This window comes from Rhea americana, unplaced genomic scaffold (assembly GCF_003343005.1).
Source record: "Rhea americana isolate MKP2758 unplaced genomic scaffold, rheAme1 scaffold_37, whole genome shotgun sequence".
Lineage (NCBI taxonomy): Eukaryota > Metazoa > Chordata > Aves > Rheiformes > Rheidae > Rhea > Rhea americana.
The window spans coordinates 2,795,612-2,815,482 of NW_028186501.1; the positions used below are offsets into that span (position 1 = coordinate 2,795,612).

Below are 19,871 nucleotides of genomic sequence, written 5' to 3' on the forward strand. Positions count from 1 at the left end.
CAGCACATGGCTTGGATGGGGCTAGGCCCCTCTGAATTGCCTTAGATCAGTTAACTTAACATTTTCAAAGATAAACCACATCATAACCACACAGATCTGACCTGCAGGAACCTATTTAGGTCTCCATAAACCAGGTCTCTCCTCCCACCTCACCCTCCGCAACGTCCCGCAGAAAAGGGAGAACGCCGCGCGGGCGGTCCAGCTCCGAGAGGCATTTCGTAGGGGGGACAGCACGGATCTCCCACCCGCTCGCAGGCAGGYTCTCCCGCTGGAGGGAAAGAAGTGGTGTCGCTGTTCAGTAGTAACTGATGCAGCCATTAAAATTTATCACCTAGTTCACTTTAGAAAAGCTTGCCTGATCCTCAGAGTCATAGAAATCTCTCTCTGGTGCTGTTTACAGGATTTTAAAACAAAATGTACCCAAGCATTTAATGAGATTATTATTATGCAGAATCTACAACAATGGCTATTGCTTTGAAAATGATTTTTCCAGGCTAATCAAATGTCTCTGATCTTTTTGACAATAGATTCATGAGTGATTCATATAAAAATAATAAAAACTAAATTAGTCATGGGCTCTTAAATCACTTTCTTTGGTCCTTTCAATAATTCATTTCCAGAGACATGCTGAGAACTTATGCTTCATTAATACTATTTGTTCTTGGTTTTACACATGCTATCACTTTAGTAATTTACATGGAGGAAAACTCAGCCTTMAGCAAATGCCAGAAAACTATTGCAAACACAGCCTGATGGAGTATTAATTTGTCTTTTCTTGTTATTCTGCTCAAAGAATTTAGCACAACGTAAGACTGCTGGTGAGCTAAAAAAGTTTCTGGCTTAAAACACACGGAAATGGACTTTTTAAACAGTTCTGCAATTGTAATGCAGGTAAGAATAGATGACTTCTATGCACTGAGAAACTTASGGACACAAGATGATGAGGCAAATCAGTGGTAGGTCTTCCTTCTGGAGCTRGGGAAGGCAGGAAAGAGCACACCAGGCATTCAGTAAAATATTACTGTTAACTGGATTTACTGGACATTTCAAAGAAAAGCAAGGGCCATGACTGAACAGGCAAGGACCAATCTTGGGAGCAAATCGTGTTCATAAACTCCAACCTTCTCCCTGTAGTATCAASATAACTAACTGGATGGATTTTGGTTTGATAACTCAATTATCAGCTCCACCAGTAAGACCAAGTATTGGAGATCACAMCTAATTTCAATGACTCCTAATTCATCAAATTCTCAAGTTTCTTCTGATGCATTCTTTAAGCATGCCAGCATAGTTACCTTAACTCTTCACAGCACATGGCTTTATGGGCTCATTCCTTTCTTTTGCTTTTTAGAAGATGCATGTTGTATTTACAGCTCTGCTTCTCTGGTATAACACTAAGTACATGTGATCCATCTACAGAAGACTACAGCTACCATCCCAAATTTCTCAAAAACATGGCCTATATGCCTCTAAAAAAAATCAAACAAAACAAGAATACCCCATGCTTTTAAGAGGAATGTCTTCCTCCCCAAACTTGGGATGTTTAGAAAGGCAAAGCCTTATACCCTACTGTGCATTTCGGACCAGGTCAACAACTATATAATCTCCGGAAACCTATTTTTGCATTTGTAATAATCAGCAATAATCTTCACTCTGTGGCCCAAAAATGAGATATTCCACTGAAGGTATCAAGCAGATACAAGTGCTGTGATCTTTATTATAGCAAAGTGAGAGATAATGTATTCTGAYAATACAGCAACTATTAATTTTTCACTTAACCTCCAGTTTTATAGCCTGCAAAGAACTAAGATACTGTAAGCACTGTGCAACTTCTTAAGCTTTGATTTTAAACAGAAAAAATTTGGCTTTAAATACACAACTTACTGTAATTTACTCACATCACCATATTACTGCAACATCTGGGATGACACAGGGTTTGATCATTTTAATGGCCTCATTTCTATTAGTAGGGTATTAAGCAGGGTTATTCACACATGACCTTTTTATTATATAACAGTGGGAACTACATTAAACACATCAACAGCAATGAATCTCCTTCGTACAGCTTGTTCTAATGAAAAACCTGGCCAAAGTGCCTCATATTTTAAATGTAGGCTATTTGCTATGGTTTCCTCCTTTCYCAATGCTAACAGGTATCGGAGAGCCTTGGGTGCCCCCGGGGATACTTTCCTGCGCATGTCACCTGCATCCAACTGCAGGAAAATAACTTTTGGACCCACAAATTGAAGTAGGGCTATTTCTGGGGACGGGTGGCCTGACCCTGGAGCAGGGAGCTCCCCTCTGCCTCCTGTCCCTCCCATGGTCTGGGTGGGCCGAGAAAACCCTGCTCAGGACCGACCCTGGAAGGCAATGATTGCAACCATGTTCCCTCATGCRAAAAAAGCAAGCCCTCTTTGATATGCAGAAGGGTTTTCCATGGCCTTCATCCTGCGTGCCATCCCTCCAAGCCCCTTTTAATTCTATAACCTTGGTTTTAAGCTATCATAACCAATTTTGCTCATGAGCTTCCCAAAGGAGTTCAACCACCAGCTGGTCTAATAGGCTAAGAAAGAAAATAAATATGGACTATGAGGGATTTGTTTTTAGTAGTTGGTTGATAAAGGTAATAAAGACTGTAAACCAAAGATGAATATACATGAAGCTGGCAAAGGGATCTTCGGGAAAGCAATGTTGAAGACATTCAAGAACTTAGCATGTGGATTTCTCACTGGAAACTTCCGACTTTACTTTCTACAAGATAAACTAATTGATACACACAAGTGACAGCAGGAAACAAATGGTAAGTTGCATTTTGTTAACTCCTGGGCCCATGCTTTATAAGGGCAATTACCGATTTTTCATCAAAGAAGAAAAAAGACAAGCAATAAACTAGGTGCAAGGGACTCAAGGGTGTCTGCCTGGGAGCCCCCGGTGCGCCTCCCACCAGGTGGAATTGACTTTGGAGCCTTGCGTTTGCCCCTGCATCGGATTTGTTTTGGAGAAAAGGACATATTATTCTACCAGCCAGAAGAAACCTCTATTTTACTGATGTGTAATGGAAAGCATATGCTTGAACTAACCATCTAAAACAGGCTTGAGCTAAGCTGTACAGATTACTGTGAAATGAATAATGAAAGACAGTCACGAATTTATGTTCTAGCTATGCATGTTATACTTGGTAAACCACCAAATTCTAATCTACTTGTACTCTGTAACATTTGTTTCATTATGCTTATATTCTCTTTTCTGTTGTTTGTATGTTTTCACTATGCTTTTGAAGAATAAACCTTCATTTATAAATTTTACTTATAAATTTACATATGTTCCTGTAGAGATGATGGAAAAGCATCTGAAACAATATGCTATAAATACTGTATCAATACATTTGACTCCATAAGGAGTTTGTTATACTTTCAAATTGAGGAATGCCTTCGTAATTACGTATTTGTGAAAACATACTTAAAAGTTCCTGGGAGCAAAAATATATGATTTTGAACAACACATTTTTAACTACTTCACGATTTATAATCACACATGCATTTATAATTATCACAATCACATCAGCTTCAACTTCACTGTAGTCTTTTTCTTCACAAGAAATGCTGATATTGTTTTTTTATCAGTATAGATACAAAGGTGCTTATTATGGATAAATGGTCTTTATGGATAACTTATGGAAAAATAATACTTTGATGTTACAAATAATCTTCAATGTTTGCAGGAAAAATCATTTAATTACATGTGCCATTAAGATTGCTCTTCTGTAATTGCTATGTGACAATTCATTAACAGAGTTCTAAAAGATAAGACAACAAATTTTTAATATGTTGCTTATGAAAGCTTCTGATTAAAAGAGCAATGAAAAGTGATTAATATTTTTTTGCTAATCAAGATATCRCATAAAAATGATTTAAATAAAGCACATAAACAACCAGGCTTTGTAATAATCTTCAGGCTTTCAGTCCTGTGTAAATTCAGGATGATCTAGGTTTTTGTTGACAGTTTTCGCCCCTTCCAGTGTGAGTTTGAACACCCTCAGCCTCATAATACCCTTGTCAAGAATCTGGGGAGACTAAAGCAGCAGAGGACTCATCTGCGGTGCCTTTGCTCTTCTGCATTCATGGTTTTTTAGTGCTCTTGTTTTTTCCTCAGAATTGGGCTTCTATTTTCATCTGATTTCTGGAATAAGCATTAGCATTTAAAAGAGATAGAATTTAATTGAAACATAACATGAGGATTTTTCCAAGTGCATGAATATCCTGTAGGTTCGTATGTGATTACCACGGCGCCAGGAGCAGGGAGGATTTTCTTGAAGTTAAAAAGGTGCAATTAATCTCCTGTTGCACTTCCAATTAGCAAAATTGCTAACCTTATTGTGAAAAGCAGAAATGCAATTGAGTTTCTGCTTGAGGCACACTAAAAGAAAACTGAAGTAATTTAATTAACTGAATTCAAGTATATTAAGAAGCACGCTGCCTTTACTTCCCTGCTACCAATGCCTTTAAACGGMTAATCATTTAATGCGAGTTTGTGTACCCAGAAGAGGCTGAAACTTGGAGCTGCCTGGTGCCACCCAAACCTAGCTGTGCAGCTGTGCGTGCAGGATTTCAGGTGTTTCCACGTTTGAAACCTCTGAGCAAATGCTGCTGGCACATCCATCACACGTCCAACAAACTTTTCGCACTGCAGATTAACTTGGCTAAYGTCTCCTGAGTATGGATTTTTGTTCAGCTTGAGATCCATCTAGAGGAAAAGGATGGCTTTACCCAGCGGAGGAAGAGGTTCAGACTTCCAATTTGCTGTCGTAGTCCTCTTTGCACTGAGATCAGGAATTAGTGCAATGTTTCTAAATGGAAATYACGGTTTTACGCTCTCTTTCAAACGACCATCCCTTCGCCCCCGCCAGGAACCAGCGTTTCGGCGCCGAGGCTGCCGTCCCCGACGGGGAGCGAGAGGACCCAGCCGAGCTCCTGGGCCCCGCGCGTTACTCACGGTGGAAGARGAAGGGGAAAAAGATCATTATCCCCAGAGCAGGTCACCTGAGGTAACTAGAAAGGACTACAGATGGCAGTGATATATAAGGAACATAAAAAGCTTTATAGTTTAATTAAAGATGGAAAAGGTGCTGAGGTGTTTATTAGACTAAAAAAACGTTGACGTGCAATACCAGGTGTTACATGACAAGGTGGGAGAGGTCGTAAACGGAGGCACGAAACATTAAAATTGAGGAATAAACCCTGTTTTTCCTCCTTGTTAAGATCTCAGGGATATATCAGAAAGAGGAGAAGATCAAGCAGAGCAAGAGGGATTTTTTTTCTGCGGGGTTGCACGTGACTGTCCAGAGGCGTGCTGAAGCATTCAGAAACCAACCACTTTATGTGTAAGGACATCACTCTTCCTCTCAACCGTTAATAACAAACGCAAAGGAGAATTACTCATAAGTAAACCAGAAATCCACTTGGGCCATGCTGTAGGAGCGAGTATGTGGCATTTGAGCCTCAGAATTTACTCCTCCAAGCTCTAATTAAAGCTACAGAAGGGAACATCAGCTCGCCGCGCTAGCCCTGCTTGCATTCCTGGACTGCCCGTTCGTTCGCAGTTCACATGTGAACCTCCAGCGTCCTTTTAAGATTAATGCGATCATAACCAAGATTTCATGATGCACGGAATTTCCATTATTTTTAGCTGAAACGAGCTTATCTTAAGCCTCTAGATTATCTGGAAATAAGATGTCAGAATAGCTGAATCTCACTTCTAAATCCAGCCCTGTCCTGGACCCAACAACAAATCTTAGCCTAAAAATACATGGCCAGGATCTATCTAGTGAACAGAACTGGCAAAAGAAAAAGCTCTTCCTAGACTCCAACCACACAGAGCTGCTGAATTTGCTAACTGTAAGCACTGACGGTGTGTGTAACCTTTACTACGCTTAATCTGTGTCAAGGAACAGATCTCTTAAAAAGAATATTTGCACAAGATTACAAAGGCAGTAAGCTGTTAGGTAAGCCACCTGCGTGCTTTGGTACGCCACTCTGCCGCTACAGCAGTGAAAGCCTGATTTTGTGCAGGTTTCCATGCATTTTTAGCGYCCGTGACCCAAGGGTTGTTATTCTCACCACGGTGCCGAAGGATGCCGATAAGCAATCTGCTCAGGTACACGGCTTCTGGCTAGCTTTGCAACCCAGCGCGTCTTCGTTACGATTCCTTTACATTCCTAGGCCAGCATTACAGCGGGATGTTTGCAGGATTCAGGTTGCATTTCAATGCCACGTTCCAAACGGCAGCAAGAATTGTGTGCAGAAAGGGCGACACTCGCTTCGGTGAGAGGCGAGACTGGTTAGATGCGTGCAGTTACAGACTCTGTGCATACATTAATCACCTATACACAGCRCACAGAATTCTCCTATGGAGGCTCAGTCAACTATAACGAGCTAAGTTGCAAGGTACATTCCTGTCCCGTACACTGTAATTTTCACGTATTAATGCAGAAAAGCAGAACAAAGATTTTTCACATTTCAGCAGTCCTGGATACACAAGAGYTTAGGGAGCTATATTATTGACTGCAGTAACTCTGAACTGAGTGGGTATCAAATTAACGAGAGCTGAATAAAAATATAAATCAACTCTTGCTGTARTGTAATTAAAATAAAACCTGATTTACTGTGTACTTTAATGCAAAGAGAAATGAAATACAGACCATATTTTCTGTATACTACTTTCCACTCTCTCCATAATCAAATGTCCTTAAATAAACGAGCAAGTTTATACCATTATTCAGGTATTGTCTTTACCACAAACTATGACTCACACATCAGACCAGCACTGTGTGTCAGAGACTCATCTTTCTTCCTGCAAGGGTATTGCCCACCCTGCTCAATAGTCCTGTATTTTAAACTGCTCATCAAAAACAGTAGCCGAGGAACAAGAGATGAGAATATGTTGAAAGGCAACTGAAAYAGGAGGAAGAGTGAAAAAAAATGTATTATTTGATTTAGCTACAGGAGAGATTTCATTGCCAGCCACAAGTGTAGTGACTCATACCCTGGATGAAGCCATTTCRTTGCACTGGGAATGAGATCCCTGGGAAGTTCACGTCTGTCCAGCTCGTTTCCGCTGGAATTTCCAGCATTGCTGCCTGTGGACCACTCGTTGCACCAACCTCAGTGAGCAGCCAGGGATGAGTTATCCGTGCCAAGTAAATATTGGGTTATTAGTGTAATGAGTAGTGATTTCATAATACATACACGTGCTACCCGTGCTCTCTGCTGCTTATGTTGTTTCACTTTTATTCCTTACATGTATTCATATAAAAACAAAATACTATGCCAGCTTCCATTTTCCATAATAACAATAAAATAAAACTGAAATAAAACTGTTCCCTTAAAACTATCATCTGTTAAATGAAGCCACATTCAGCGCCTTAAAAAAGAAAATTACAGGACTAATGCAGGACTCACGTTGATGTCTTCCAAATCGAGGAAGTTGAGGACAACTCCGTTGCGCTTCCAGATGATGGGGGGCCGCAGGGCTCCCCGGATGCTGCACGTCAGCATGGTGCTCAGGCCAACCGTTATGGTGGTAACAACGATCTTCTGGTCTTCTGGCAGGCTCAGCTGAACCACCTCTGCAAAAGGCAAYGACGCAGACGGCATTACTAACCTATTCTCCCTCTGCCTCCCCCCTCCCAGCTGCACGAGTAACTCGGGAAGACTTTGGCAAGGAGTTGGATATACCCTAAGGCAGGAGATGCAGCAATTGCAGCTGCCGTAGCTGAACTCCCTAGATCATTTTCCTCAGATGTCCACAGTAATCGTGCTATTGGGACACTCAGAGACGTCCTCTGGCTAACCAGGCTGCAACACCTAGGCCTTTTTCAAGCCCTCCTCCCCAGGTGGGCGTCCCGGGCAGGGGCAGCGGAAGGGACACTCCGACCACCACCGGCTCACAGGTGCCCTCCTGCCGAGGCCCTTTGCAAAGCCACAAGGGTCAGGTTCCYTTCCAGAAGAAGCAGAATTACGATAAGAATATTATCACTGAAATAGAAATAAATCTTGTTTTAATTTGCCCAAATACTAGGAAGCCACCAGACAAGAAAACTCCCAACACCTTTACCAAATGCAACTACATATGGCATCGGAGATACAGATGTTCTTCTAAACTAAGCAAAGAGACACTTTYGTATACGTTATTGAAATTGAAAAATTTAGTTACTTCGATTTATATGCACCATAGAAAAAAAATGCCTGAGGCAGCAGGCCTTTTTCCTTCTTTGAAACCACACCAGTGTCACATCATTTTCTTCTGGCCAATGCTCATAAAGATGTGTCTGCATATTCTGCCACGTGTGGCTGTACAGATAGGTAAGACATTTGATGTTGGAATTACTGTCACTGCAGATAAGTCACTACTAAGCATTTCAGCCACACTGAGCAAGCAATAGGGCAATCAAGCCGCATTGTCAAAATTGCAGCAGTCACAATTTTATCATTCACACGATGTTTCTTGCTCCGCGACAAGAAGGACTTSAAACTACGTGCCATTTAAATGCTCAACGCTTCTCCCACGGTAACAGGCCGTYAGGGTGAACGGGGACGGCTCACACCTCTGCCGTCACGCTGCTCCAGCCCGGCTGCCGATGGGCTCGGAACGGCACCGCTTCCGGAGGAATTTCTCTGACCAGGGCGACGCTCTGCTCCGACACCTCCCCTGTCCCTCACAGCACCGGCAAAATGACCATTCATCCTGCCGGCTACCTTCTCGCTTCTGCGGTGGAGACCCACCTGAGATCTGGGAATGACTTAGATGCTGTGTGTGCAAGCAGGATTTAACCGCTGCGTGTGCCTCCCTCCGGCCCTCTGATGAAGGGGTGACTTTCAGTGCCCCCGGACACCCGGTTTCATGCGGTCAGTTCACAGCTTAAGACATGACATTGCCTCATGAATTAAAACACTTTTGGGGGAAAATCTTGCACTCTTTCTTTGGCCTATGCTATGGAAATGCGCTAAATAAAAAATGAAAAAAAAACAGCATCCATTTTTGCAAACATAATTTTCCATCTGTTTCCATACCCTCTAACAGAAAAATTGCCTTAACATCTCTTGAGTAATACATCTGTTAAGTCTGTTAACTAAAATACTCGGTGCCTGTCAGTAGCCTGGGGAAGCCTGGAAGGATTCACTTCAACGCATCCATCTACCAGCTGACTGTGAGTATTTCAGTGCAAAACCTGCTTGYGCCCTGTAATTTTTCCATCTAAGAAAGAAGCTAATTCAGTGTGCTACAAATTGTACTCACTACTGTAGATGTGGAGCTGATTTAGGGTTGCAAGAATCAATACAGCATTGCATGTCCTGGGTGCTAGAGGTTAGCCCTTCTTCTGCTTAATATTCCTAGCTATCTGAGACACAGCCCAAATCGTCRAGGAGAAAACAGCAGCTACGGTTTTGATACGTGCTTGATCAAAAACACATGTTTTTGATCAACTTACYGGTATTCTTTGGGCTGCAGTAACTCTCTCAGACCTCAGACGAGAGTGGGATCTGCTGCAGTTAGACCTTAAAACAATTTCTGCCCTTGAATGCCCTAAATGGAGCAACCGAGGAGACTGGGAAGGGAAGGAGAAGGGTAATATGAGCCGCTCGAGGTCATGGAGCAGGTCGGAGGCAAAGGTGGGAATAGGCAGCACTTTGTTAAATAGCATTGCCCTCAGACCCTCAGGTCCTTGCTGAAGGAGACCAGCAGAGATGCAGTGGCTGAGGACCACGGAGGATGGCCTGCAGGAGGTATAATACCACATCCCACCATTTTCTTCCACAGTCTCTACTGTAAGCATGCAAACAGCACATATGTACTCGTAATGCTGTCATTTTCTGCATAAAAGCAAGCTCTTTTGAACAAAATATTAGGAATAYACTTCTCAGGATAAAGAACAGCTAATTGCAATAATTTGTAGCATGGAGTAAGGCTAGTGAGGACCATCTTTACTTGAAGAGAAACGAAACTGAAAGTCATCCATTTACTGGGAAATCGTTTTTCACTTCTCACTGCTATTTTCCTTAATCCCCTGTGCAGCTTCTCACACTGCTCCGAGCTCCTGGAAAAAGCTGGGCTTCCATCAGCTCCCTCTTCAGCAACATTTTTTGAGTGTTTTGTTGCAGTAAAATTTAAGGCTTCCCTCTACTCTCCATATAACAGCCAGAGAGGCTCTGGTTTTACATTTTGGATGTACACTAATGAAAAATACACTTATTTTTACATAAGAAAACACCCTACATAGTTGCCACTCTTCGATGAACTGTACCGGTCTGAGGGATGAGTTTTTATGTTCTAACATGCAATTAGTACAGATCGATTCAACAAGAAAAACGTGCTCCTTTTCTGAACGCTTCTACCCGGTATGTTTGAGCGTAGCTTGCTACTAGCCGGCTAACTTGTAAAAGCCTTTCCGTTAAGGCAGGATTGCTTCGTGTGGTTTTAGTCATCGCCTCGCTGCTACCGGGATCTTGTACTTCAGTCAGGCAGCTCAGGCACACTGATGCGCACTGGGTTACGTGCACAAATTATTCACGTCGCTGTAACGATTTTGTGCAGAACCCTCTAGATTAAGTATTGAGCTGYTCATTTTATTTTTAAAAACCTTTAGGAGGTGGAAGGATTTTTAGCACGCRTATGAAACGGAAGAGAACAAATGGGGACTACTCAGAGAGCTCTCCGCTGCAGAACCCGGAGAAAGAGAACTCGGTCCCAACACCGAGCGACTCCACGTCCATTTGGAAGCTCTGCACGATGATTCACGCACAAAAGCTTGGGCTATATGACAGATCCAAGCAATATCAGTCCTAGCTTATCACACTTATCAGATCACACCAAGTGTGCATTCGTCTCTGGATTTCGGTTGAACCATGTTTGCAGTCTCTTGCAGAGAGAGGCAAACAAAAAAAGTCGGTCWTGCCACCGACTCTGACCGACACAGAGCGGGACGCTACCACGCTGCCCGCGGCAGCTCGCGGGAGCCGGGGGTTTTTCCGGGGAAGGATCATTCTGCCCCGCTCCTCGTACTTCTCYCTCCGCTGTTATCGGTGGCCTGGGAGAGGCCACGACGCAGGGCTTTGCTCTGACCCGGGCGTGACCATCCCGATGTCCTGAGGGCAAATCCCTTGCAGTACCAGGTCCCGCGGTCACATACCTGAGAACATGAAGTCTCACTAACCCTCATTCTTGCTAAAAATAACACGGCGGTTTTGAGCGTTTCCCTCTGTCCCTGCTCCCCTYCAGCCTCGCCTCTGCAGGCGCTAAGCAGGAGCGGTGCTGCCGCCCGCCGCTAGCTCGGCACGCTCACGCCGGCAGGTATCACTTGTTGTGCTGTTCCATCACGGAAATCTTTTCTTTGCTGTCATTTGCAGCCCGCCAAAGGCGATCATAATTTCACAACGAAGACATGTATAATTGAGGTCACTATAGGGAGCAACCCGGAATGAGCATCTACGGAGAAAAACTCATTGATTTAGCATGGCGTGGAGATAATTTACATAGTAAATGTTGGTTGCCAGCATGCCTCTGTTCATGCTAACCTATGCACAGGAAGAGATTTCACATTTTTAAAAATGCTTAGTATCATTAATTAGATATTTTCACTTAAATTTGAAGAAAATATACTTTTTAATACATTGTTACCACCTCTAATCATTGTTACATTCGCCCAAGTATATCTTTCCCAGCTAGAAAATAATAAGGAGCAACTAACTTGATTGTTTAGATTCTGCTTGCGGGACAAACTTTTTATTTTTTTATTTTTTTTATCCTGTAGCTTGCTCTTAGTGAGGATACAATAAATCAAAATTTGGCCTTGTTTGAAGCAAGGGATGGGAGGGCTTACTTCCAAAGGTAAGTCTCAAGCACAGATTTTCGCCTCCAGATTAGCACGTTCCTGCACAAAGACACCTTTGGATTTTGAACTGAAGCAAGGGTAATATGGCCCTAAATACAGGGCACGCTTCTCCAGCRCTGGCTTAAGTTAGCATTGATTGCATGGGACGCAAACTTCTGCCTCCATTTAATTCTCCAAGTCCTGTGTCTGGGTTTATGAACTGCACGGCATTAGCAAATTCTCTTGGTGGCCCAATATTGCAGCACTGAGGTCAATGGTGACTTCAGTGCGTGTTTTAATAGATAAAAGCGTCGCCTCCATGTGCATCCAGCCTCAGGTGAAGAGCTAAGTGAATCAARAAAATCGAAACAATTAATGGGTAAGAGGAAAAATAGGGTATATCTTTTATAATTATTTTCCTTTTTTTCCAATAATTTCRATGAGATGCATTTGGCTTTGCTTAGAGAGGGGAGAGCAGTCTTAGACCTTCTTATATCTGAGCAGACTGCAGCTAATGGATTTTAAAATGACTCTGTGACGTGTGAGATGTATCTATAAACATGATATTGAACATGCAAGTTCTGAGAGCCAAAGAACGACTTCAGCGTGCGGCGATACCATACGGGAGACCCTGGGATGACACACGGCCGGCTAATTAGTCACTGCAGAGTGAGATCAGCAGAAATAAAGGGCAGTTCCCAGTAGGTCTGAATCTGTAAAGCGCTACATAATATGCTTATAATAGTCATATTAGCAGTAGGGTATTTGCAAAATACTATGTGGTTTAATTTCTACCCTATTTCATAGACCAAATAAATGAATKAACGAAAATATTAGTACACAAATAATTCCGGGTCTGCATGCCTTTACAGGCCTGTCAGACAGGCTGGTTTTAGGACTAGCTCCAGAAGAAATGTTGCCACGTTATCACATTTTGCTGGTTATTAAGGTTCAACAAGTCAATCTGATCTCRAAGTATTTATTGTCTTCTGACCTGCCCAGAGTCCCTGAAGTCCTTGAATCCATCAGTCCCAAAAGAAAACTCCATTTTCTCAAAGCCAGCTAAGAATTACAGGAAAGCCAGCTGTGTTACTAAAAATATTTATGTTATTAATTAACAGCATTAGAGTTGTTAATGAACATGATTAAACTTGTTCATAATTAATTAACCCAGAGGATTCCTATAGCTCCTGCAGCGGTTCGGAGCAGATGATCGGGAGGATTCGTCCGGCTTTATCATCTGTGGAAAACCCTATCCGGAGCCTGATCCCAAGCATCATCCCGTGCCACTGCCCACCTGATTTCGTGGGACGATTTAGGAGTTTGGTTTCCCTGGAAAAGAGGCACCAAAGCGCAGCATTCGGCTAAGCCTTGCAAGCTTAATTAATGTGAATAATAAAAAGATTTCTAAAGCTAAGTAGGAATGTTCATGCCTCAGCTTTATTTTGTAACTGCCATAATTCAAATTATTAATGTAATTCATAAATCCTTAGGTGTGCTACTTCAGTAAGTATTCTATTGTAAATTTACCACTAAATTAGTAATGCTGTTTTCAAAGTCGTAAAAAGGCATAACCATATTTCTAGCGGTACGAAAGAATTCAGTACCCGAAGCCCTTTTCGGTCATCAGTCAGGAAGGCCACGGGCCGGGACTTACCGAGGTGGGYCCTAACCTCGCTCCCCAAATTCCTGTCAAACGCCTGCTCCGCTACACGCACGCTCCCCAGCACAGCGCGCGCCTGGGAGGGAAGCCCGGCTTTCCCCGCTGAATTTGGATCAAGCACGTTCTCCTCGCTAACACGTTTGCTAATACCATTGACATCGACTTCTAACCAAACACAGCTTCTCCATCGAAAAATCAACTGCCTTTTCTTCAGTGTGAGAACACGCAGCGTATTTTCCACGGTAAAATCCCATTTCCGCTCTGCTGTAGCTAATCAGAGGGAGAATATTTAGTTTGTGCAGGAAGGGATAATTCATTCATTCTTGAAAGTACATGAATAAATATAAGTTGTTCGCTGCTTAATTATCTAATCTCCTGAGGGTGATAAGTGATGGATTCATTATGTAAATCGGCACAAGTAGTCTATTTTAGAGAACGGTTTACATGAATGCATTTGTTTTTACTTTAAAATCCTACTTCCCACAGATTCGAAGAGCAATGTTGATACGATTAATTTTTGATAAAATATTCCCATGTTGTGTCAACAGTGTCCTGTCTAGGTTGTAACAGCCACGCATTTTCCCCAGCTATTTAAAAAATAAAATTGCTAATGGACTGATGGGTTCTCTTAATTACTTCTGCTGTTAAAACACTTGACTCAAAAGATCTATTTCTCCTAAGAACTCTCAGGAATTACAGAAGTATTTTTCTTAAGAATTCTTAAGCATTAGAGTAAGTTACTCCAGCTTACTGCGATTCCCACCTCTGCCTGTCCCAGAAAGCCTACGGGAGAGCAGCATTAAAACCTCCCACTGAACTCGCAGGAGAAACATTCGGTTTCTCGGCACAGCTCTGCGCAGCAGGGTCAGCGGTTGCGCAGCCGCAGAAGCAGCAGGCGCCCTTTTAAGAGGCTTTTCTCCAAGCGTCCACACCTCCAGCAGCTCTCCAGGGTCTCCCAGTCCTTCCGACGCTCCCTCGCTCCCAACCGCGCCGCTCTTCGGTGTGGGCAGGTTCTTTCAAAGCAATGAAAAGTTTTAAGGGCAACTGCTGCATATATTTGAACTACGACGTTTCAGAGCCTTCGAGGACCGGAAAACATATGAAACCACTAAATTTCTTTTTCTTTTTTTTTCTTCATTTCTGCAAGTTGCAGTGCCTGAACTGATTTATACCTGATTTGAGGCAGAAAAAGATGGCTCCTGGTGGAGGATGCCGCGTGCCAAGTTTCTCCCCGGAGCAAATTTTTATGGCCGCTCCATAAACCCCGAGGGTTTAGCCTGGAAACACTGTCAGACCATTAACTACAGACTGACTTGCGGGACCTGCTGCAACGTGGAAGTAAATTACTCAGCAAACCGAGGCGAGCGAGGCCACGGGGTGTCTGGGGTTCAAGAAGCATCCCGTGGAGCTCCAGCCCATGGAGCCGGCCGCACCGAAACGCTCGCGGCGATGAGGATGAGCAACTGAGGAAGGCAGGAACCYGGACACAAGGAGCCTAGAAAACCAGCCCGCATTGCTGCCGAACCCCAGTTGAGGAGTTTCTGGAAGAAATCCCAAGCTTTTAAAATCAGACATATTTCTTTCTTTCACATTCCCACATAYGTTGCGTTCATGAACAACCAAATCGGTGATACCAGACCTTTTGAGCTGTAAAAAGTTATCAGCAGTATTTTTCATGGAGCTTTCATTGCCMTTTCTATGGATGGCAGCAAACTCAGCTGTGGGGATTATATGGATATTGCACCTTTTCTGACCATCGCTATGCTTGGGATGCTTAATAAATGCAAGGACTGCTCATGCTGGCCGAAGCCAGACTCGGAGCTATTTCATCATTCCCCTTGAACCCGCGCACAGCAAAACCCATCCAGGTTTTGCCTTATTAACGCCAGTCTCCCTCCAAGGCATTTGGTGATTTTCCTTACAAACAGCTTCCGGGCTCCCAGTCCAGCAGTATAAAATCAGAACACATTTCATCTGTAAATTATAGTTGCACCAGCGGCRAAAAAACCAACACAATAAAAAGCAAGCGACTACCAGGCCCGCMGCGATATTTATGCGATGCACCCGGGAGGAGATGTGCAACCTGCAGAGCGCCGCACGGCGATCCGCTGCGGCCCGCCAGCAGCTCGCCTCGCGGTGCGAGCCCCRTTTTCCCAAACTTCCCACTGCCCGGAGGATTCAGGCAATTCCATGCACATYGGTGGCTCTGAGCTTTATTTTCCTTAGGCGCTAAATGCTGCCGTGGGGTTCTGGGCCGTTGTGGTTGGGCCATGTAAGCACCCACAAGCATGCCGTGTCAATGGATTTCTCGTTAAAAACCCTCYGAGTTTTGCAGATAAAATCCATGTATAACACTGAAATTTAATCACACCAAAATACGTTCAAGCGGAGATTCCCAGCTACTGCTGGGAGAAACTTAAATTCCAGTAATACAAGAATGATCAAAGCTGCATCCTTGAAAATAATAGGAAAACTCATACTTTGTGCACCAGCTGCCAACATAAGCTTTTGGAAACTTCTAAATCTTCAGAGCAAAACGATGTATAGAAGCCATTCTTCATCATTCAGGCTTGTAACTCTGATGCTACATMAAATATGCAGCACTAAACGAGCATTCAGGTTGCAAAGTGAAGCAACGGTGGAGAACACGGGAATGGGGAAAGCCGCCTGGCTCCGGCTGCGCGCACACACGTTATGCCAGGCACTTAAGTCTGTCCGCATACAGTATTTTTGCACAGAGCAGACAGGGCTTATTTAGAGAGTAGCTTTTCAATATTTTGTTTTTCTTATCTTATATCCTCGGCCTTATTTGCAAGACACTATTCAGACTTCGCTCCGAGGGCAGAAATGACTCATTTCTCCGCGGATTTTTCTCTAACACCCAGCACTGCAAAGGCTGTGTCGGAAATGCCAGCGAGCGCCTCCCGCGCTGCCTTCTCCCCCCGCCCCACGGCGCCGAGGTCGTCCGCGCCAACCTCAGGCAAATGCGTTTTTCATCATCTGTTCCAAAACAACAGTATTTAAAATATTGAGCAGCATCCCTTTACTGCTCTGTATGCAAGATTCAGTGGCTCTGCACTGTCAACCATCTTCTCCCTATATAGGTGACTATAGACTGCAACACACATATCGCCTATCCTAATAGAATATACTCACCATTTTGCTATTTYGCTATCACCAGTTTGGTAAGTACTGCTAAATACTGACTTTTCAGGCCGTCCTCCRGTGGTACACGCCTTGTTTACATTTAGTGACCCAAACTAAAATCAGCTTGATAAACTGAACATTTGAGGAATGCACACTGCACTTTACATAATGAATTATCGCCGGCTAAGTCTCTATCTTACTTACAAATATAATCTATAAACATATATTTAATTTACCACAGTCCAGAAGGAATTGAGTGGATGGCCAATCAAATGAACGCTCATTTAATGYGAAATTATTTGCCAGCATAGCCACCATATGCCAAGTGCTACAAACAACAATAATATTCATCAAATCAAGAGCCTAGCAATAGTTTCCCTTTTAAGATCTTTGGCACAGCGCTCATCACATAAATATTATCAGCCAGATGCTGTGTTTCTCCAAGAAATAAATCACCCTTAATATGAAGAAAAAAAAAGTGTCTTTCTTTACAGAAAGTTTATAGTAAAAATGCCATGGACTCAGCCAACAGATCTGCCTCATGTGCATCTCCTAGGTTACTCCTGCTGACAAAACTGGCGATTCCTCGGTTTGCTCACTCTTTGGAGCCAACATAGCTATGGCAGCTGAGCCGGACTCATTTCTAGGTAATCCATCTTCAGTGGAAGTATCAACCGAATTGGGGTGGTTTGTTTGCACTTAGTCAACTGCTTTTACTAATATCTTGTCTAAATAATATCTCTGTGACGGGAAAACCACAAAAAAACATATTTGCTCATTATTAAAGCATACTTATTGCACATGATGGAAAAGTAAAAGGTAAAAGTTTCCAGCATAAGACTTGCAGCCAATATATGGAATTAGTAAGATCGGTGGGTGGTTGGTACATGCCAGTATATATTACTTGTTGTGTAAATCATGGCTTTGATAATGAAATAGTTTTCACAAACATAACATGACATTCATTCACTAAAATATGATACATACCTGGGGGGCATTCGGGGAAAAGCTTTCTGCAGCACTTGAGGTGATGTATAGTCCTCTGTGGTTTATACTTGTTCAAAGCAATCTCTCAATGCCTACATTTTTAATTGGCTCCACTAGATTATTATTAATTTGGGTGAAYAATTAATGGTAATTTATGGAGCTATTATTTAGTTAGTCCTAACACCATTGCAGCACCAGACACGATGTTTGACAAGGTTTTGTTTAGACTGATTGTGTCTTCTCCCTGTATTTTGGTTTCAGACGTTTTTACCAAGGTGACTAACTCGGTTACAAATAAAGTACTGGGATTTCTCTGTCTTGGAAAGGCCCCAGCGTGTGCTGCTGGCAGCAGGTAATCCCAGGTGGAAGGGATTTAGTAAGCATTGGCTGAACCACGCTGTTTGAGCCAGGTGTCAGGAAAACTTGTTCATTAGTCCTACAATTACATTTCACCTTTTGCCAAGCCTCTAATTTCTGTGTCTTTTCTACAGTTTTCTCCCCTTTCCTGCACTAAGGCTACATTTAGCAACATAACAAAATGCCAACATTTGTGGAATTGAGAGGGATTTCCCTTGATACCCGAAGAAGTGCATCCCATGTTTATTTAAGCACTAACCACATACCTAGAGCCCACGTCGGGAGACATCTCTTTCAGTACTGGCAAGGACGATGCKGGGAAAAGAACTTTTGGGGAAAATTTCTGCAAGGCTTCTGCAAAGCAGTGGTCAGTTCCCTCTGCAGGGGAGGGGACTGCAAACCCAGCCGCAGCACTGCACGGGCTGAGTGCAATGCTTGACAAACCTTGTCAGAGAGGCTGGAGCAGATGGTACGGGATCAGGACCTGTAATTTTTAAGGCACTAGCTGAAACGATCCCYTCTTCCCTGTCCTTCAGCTGTCCCCCTGGAGCAAGCCAGGAAATGCACCTGACTATGGACTATGCCAGCAGGTCCCAAGGAAAGCACCAARGACTGAACTGCATAGACTGTTCTTTGCCCCAAATCACAGCATTGCTGTGCCTGTAATTTTAAATCCTCCTCTGAAGCCACAGCTATTTCATTATACTTCAGGCACTGCAAATCATTAACTCTCAATATAAATCAAGAACAATGCTTATACACGAAATGTCAAGGATGAAGTACTAAACTCAGGGACATATTGTGAAAAAGGCTCTTAATGATTCCCAGTACTATATTTCTGATGTTTGAACAAACAAAGCATTCATAAACCATTGCAGATCTGCTCCTTTCGGAGGGAACGGAACCTTTATCCGCAGGTTACAAACAACAGTGATGACTGAAGGAAGGAGGAAAGCCAAGGACACTGAACCAGGCAGATCAGTGGTCCCCAATATTTTCAGGCAAAGGGACGCAGGAATATTTCATGCTGATCTCCTGTAATACATTCTTCTGCTTCCAGCAGTGTGAAAACTTACTTACACCAAGTTCCTTCTAGGGTCTTTGCTCTGCACTGCACATAGGTCTCAACTGCTCATCAAAATTTATGCTCCACATTTAAGGAAGAAGTGTGCTTATCTCCTGTAGGGCTACAGAGAGGGGAATGTAAAGCAAGGAGACCCCGTCCTCCTCCACTTCCCATTATCTGGCACAAGGATGCCCCATGGCAGCCCTGTACGTCCTTGCATTTCCCAGGGTATCAGGCCAAGGAAGAGGAACCTGGCTGCCACTCCTGCCAGGCTGCTGCCAGTGGATTACAGAAAAATGTGTGTGGATGGTCTCTTCTGAGCATAGTCTTAGAAGGACTTTGGGTCTGAAGTGCCACGACTCTAGGACTATGTGGATCATCTCACTGAGGCTTACAGTTTCCTATGACTTGCAGAGGGAGATGCAAACCTACACTTGCTCTTGAGGCAAGCAATGCAGCAAATGTGCAAGAACACAAAAGGGTATTACCTGACAGAAGAGGATGGGAAGAATTTATGTAGGATGACTAATCTATAGTGGGAGACATTGGAATTTGTCCAGGATGTCAAGGTTAGCAACAACACTTCTATTACAAAAAATGTTATGGGTGAATCTTAAATGACTACAGATGGTCAGGTGTTGATTTTGCATGTCCTCTGAAAGACAGTCCTGTCAGCAAAACAGTGCCTTCTAACCAAATTCTGAAGTTCAATACCCTGTCAGCGGGAAGAGTGTTGGCTCTGTAACTGACTCATCAAAATATTGTTCTTTTAGCTTCCTCTAGTG

The 19,871-nt window shown here is 43.2% G+C and overlaps 1 protein-coding gene across 2 annotated transcripts in view; it reads right to left on the reverse strand.

Annotated features, from left to right (window-relative positions):
* FSTL4 (follistatin like 4) overlaps positions 1-19,871 on the reverse strand; it is a 211,894-nt gene that overhangs the window by 30,719 nt on the left and 161,304 nt on the right. For both annotated transcript variants that reach the window (XM_085312779.1, XM_085312777.1), the window contains exon 6: positions 7,458-7,624. In XM_085312779.1, coding sequence (XP_085168905.1) covers positions 7,458-7,624 — 167 coding nt within the window. The remainder of the gene's footprint in view (positions 1-7,457; positions 7,625-19,871) is intronic.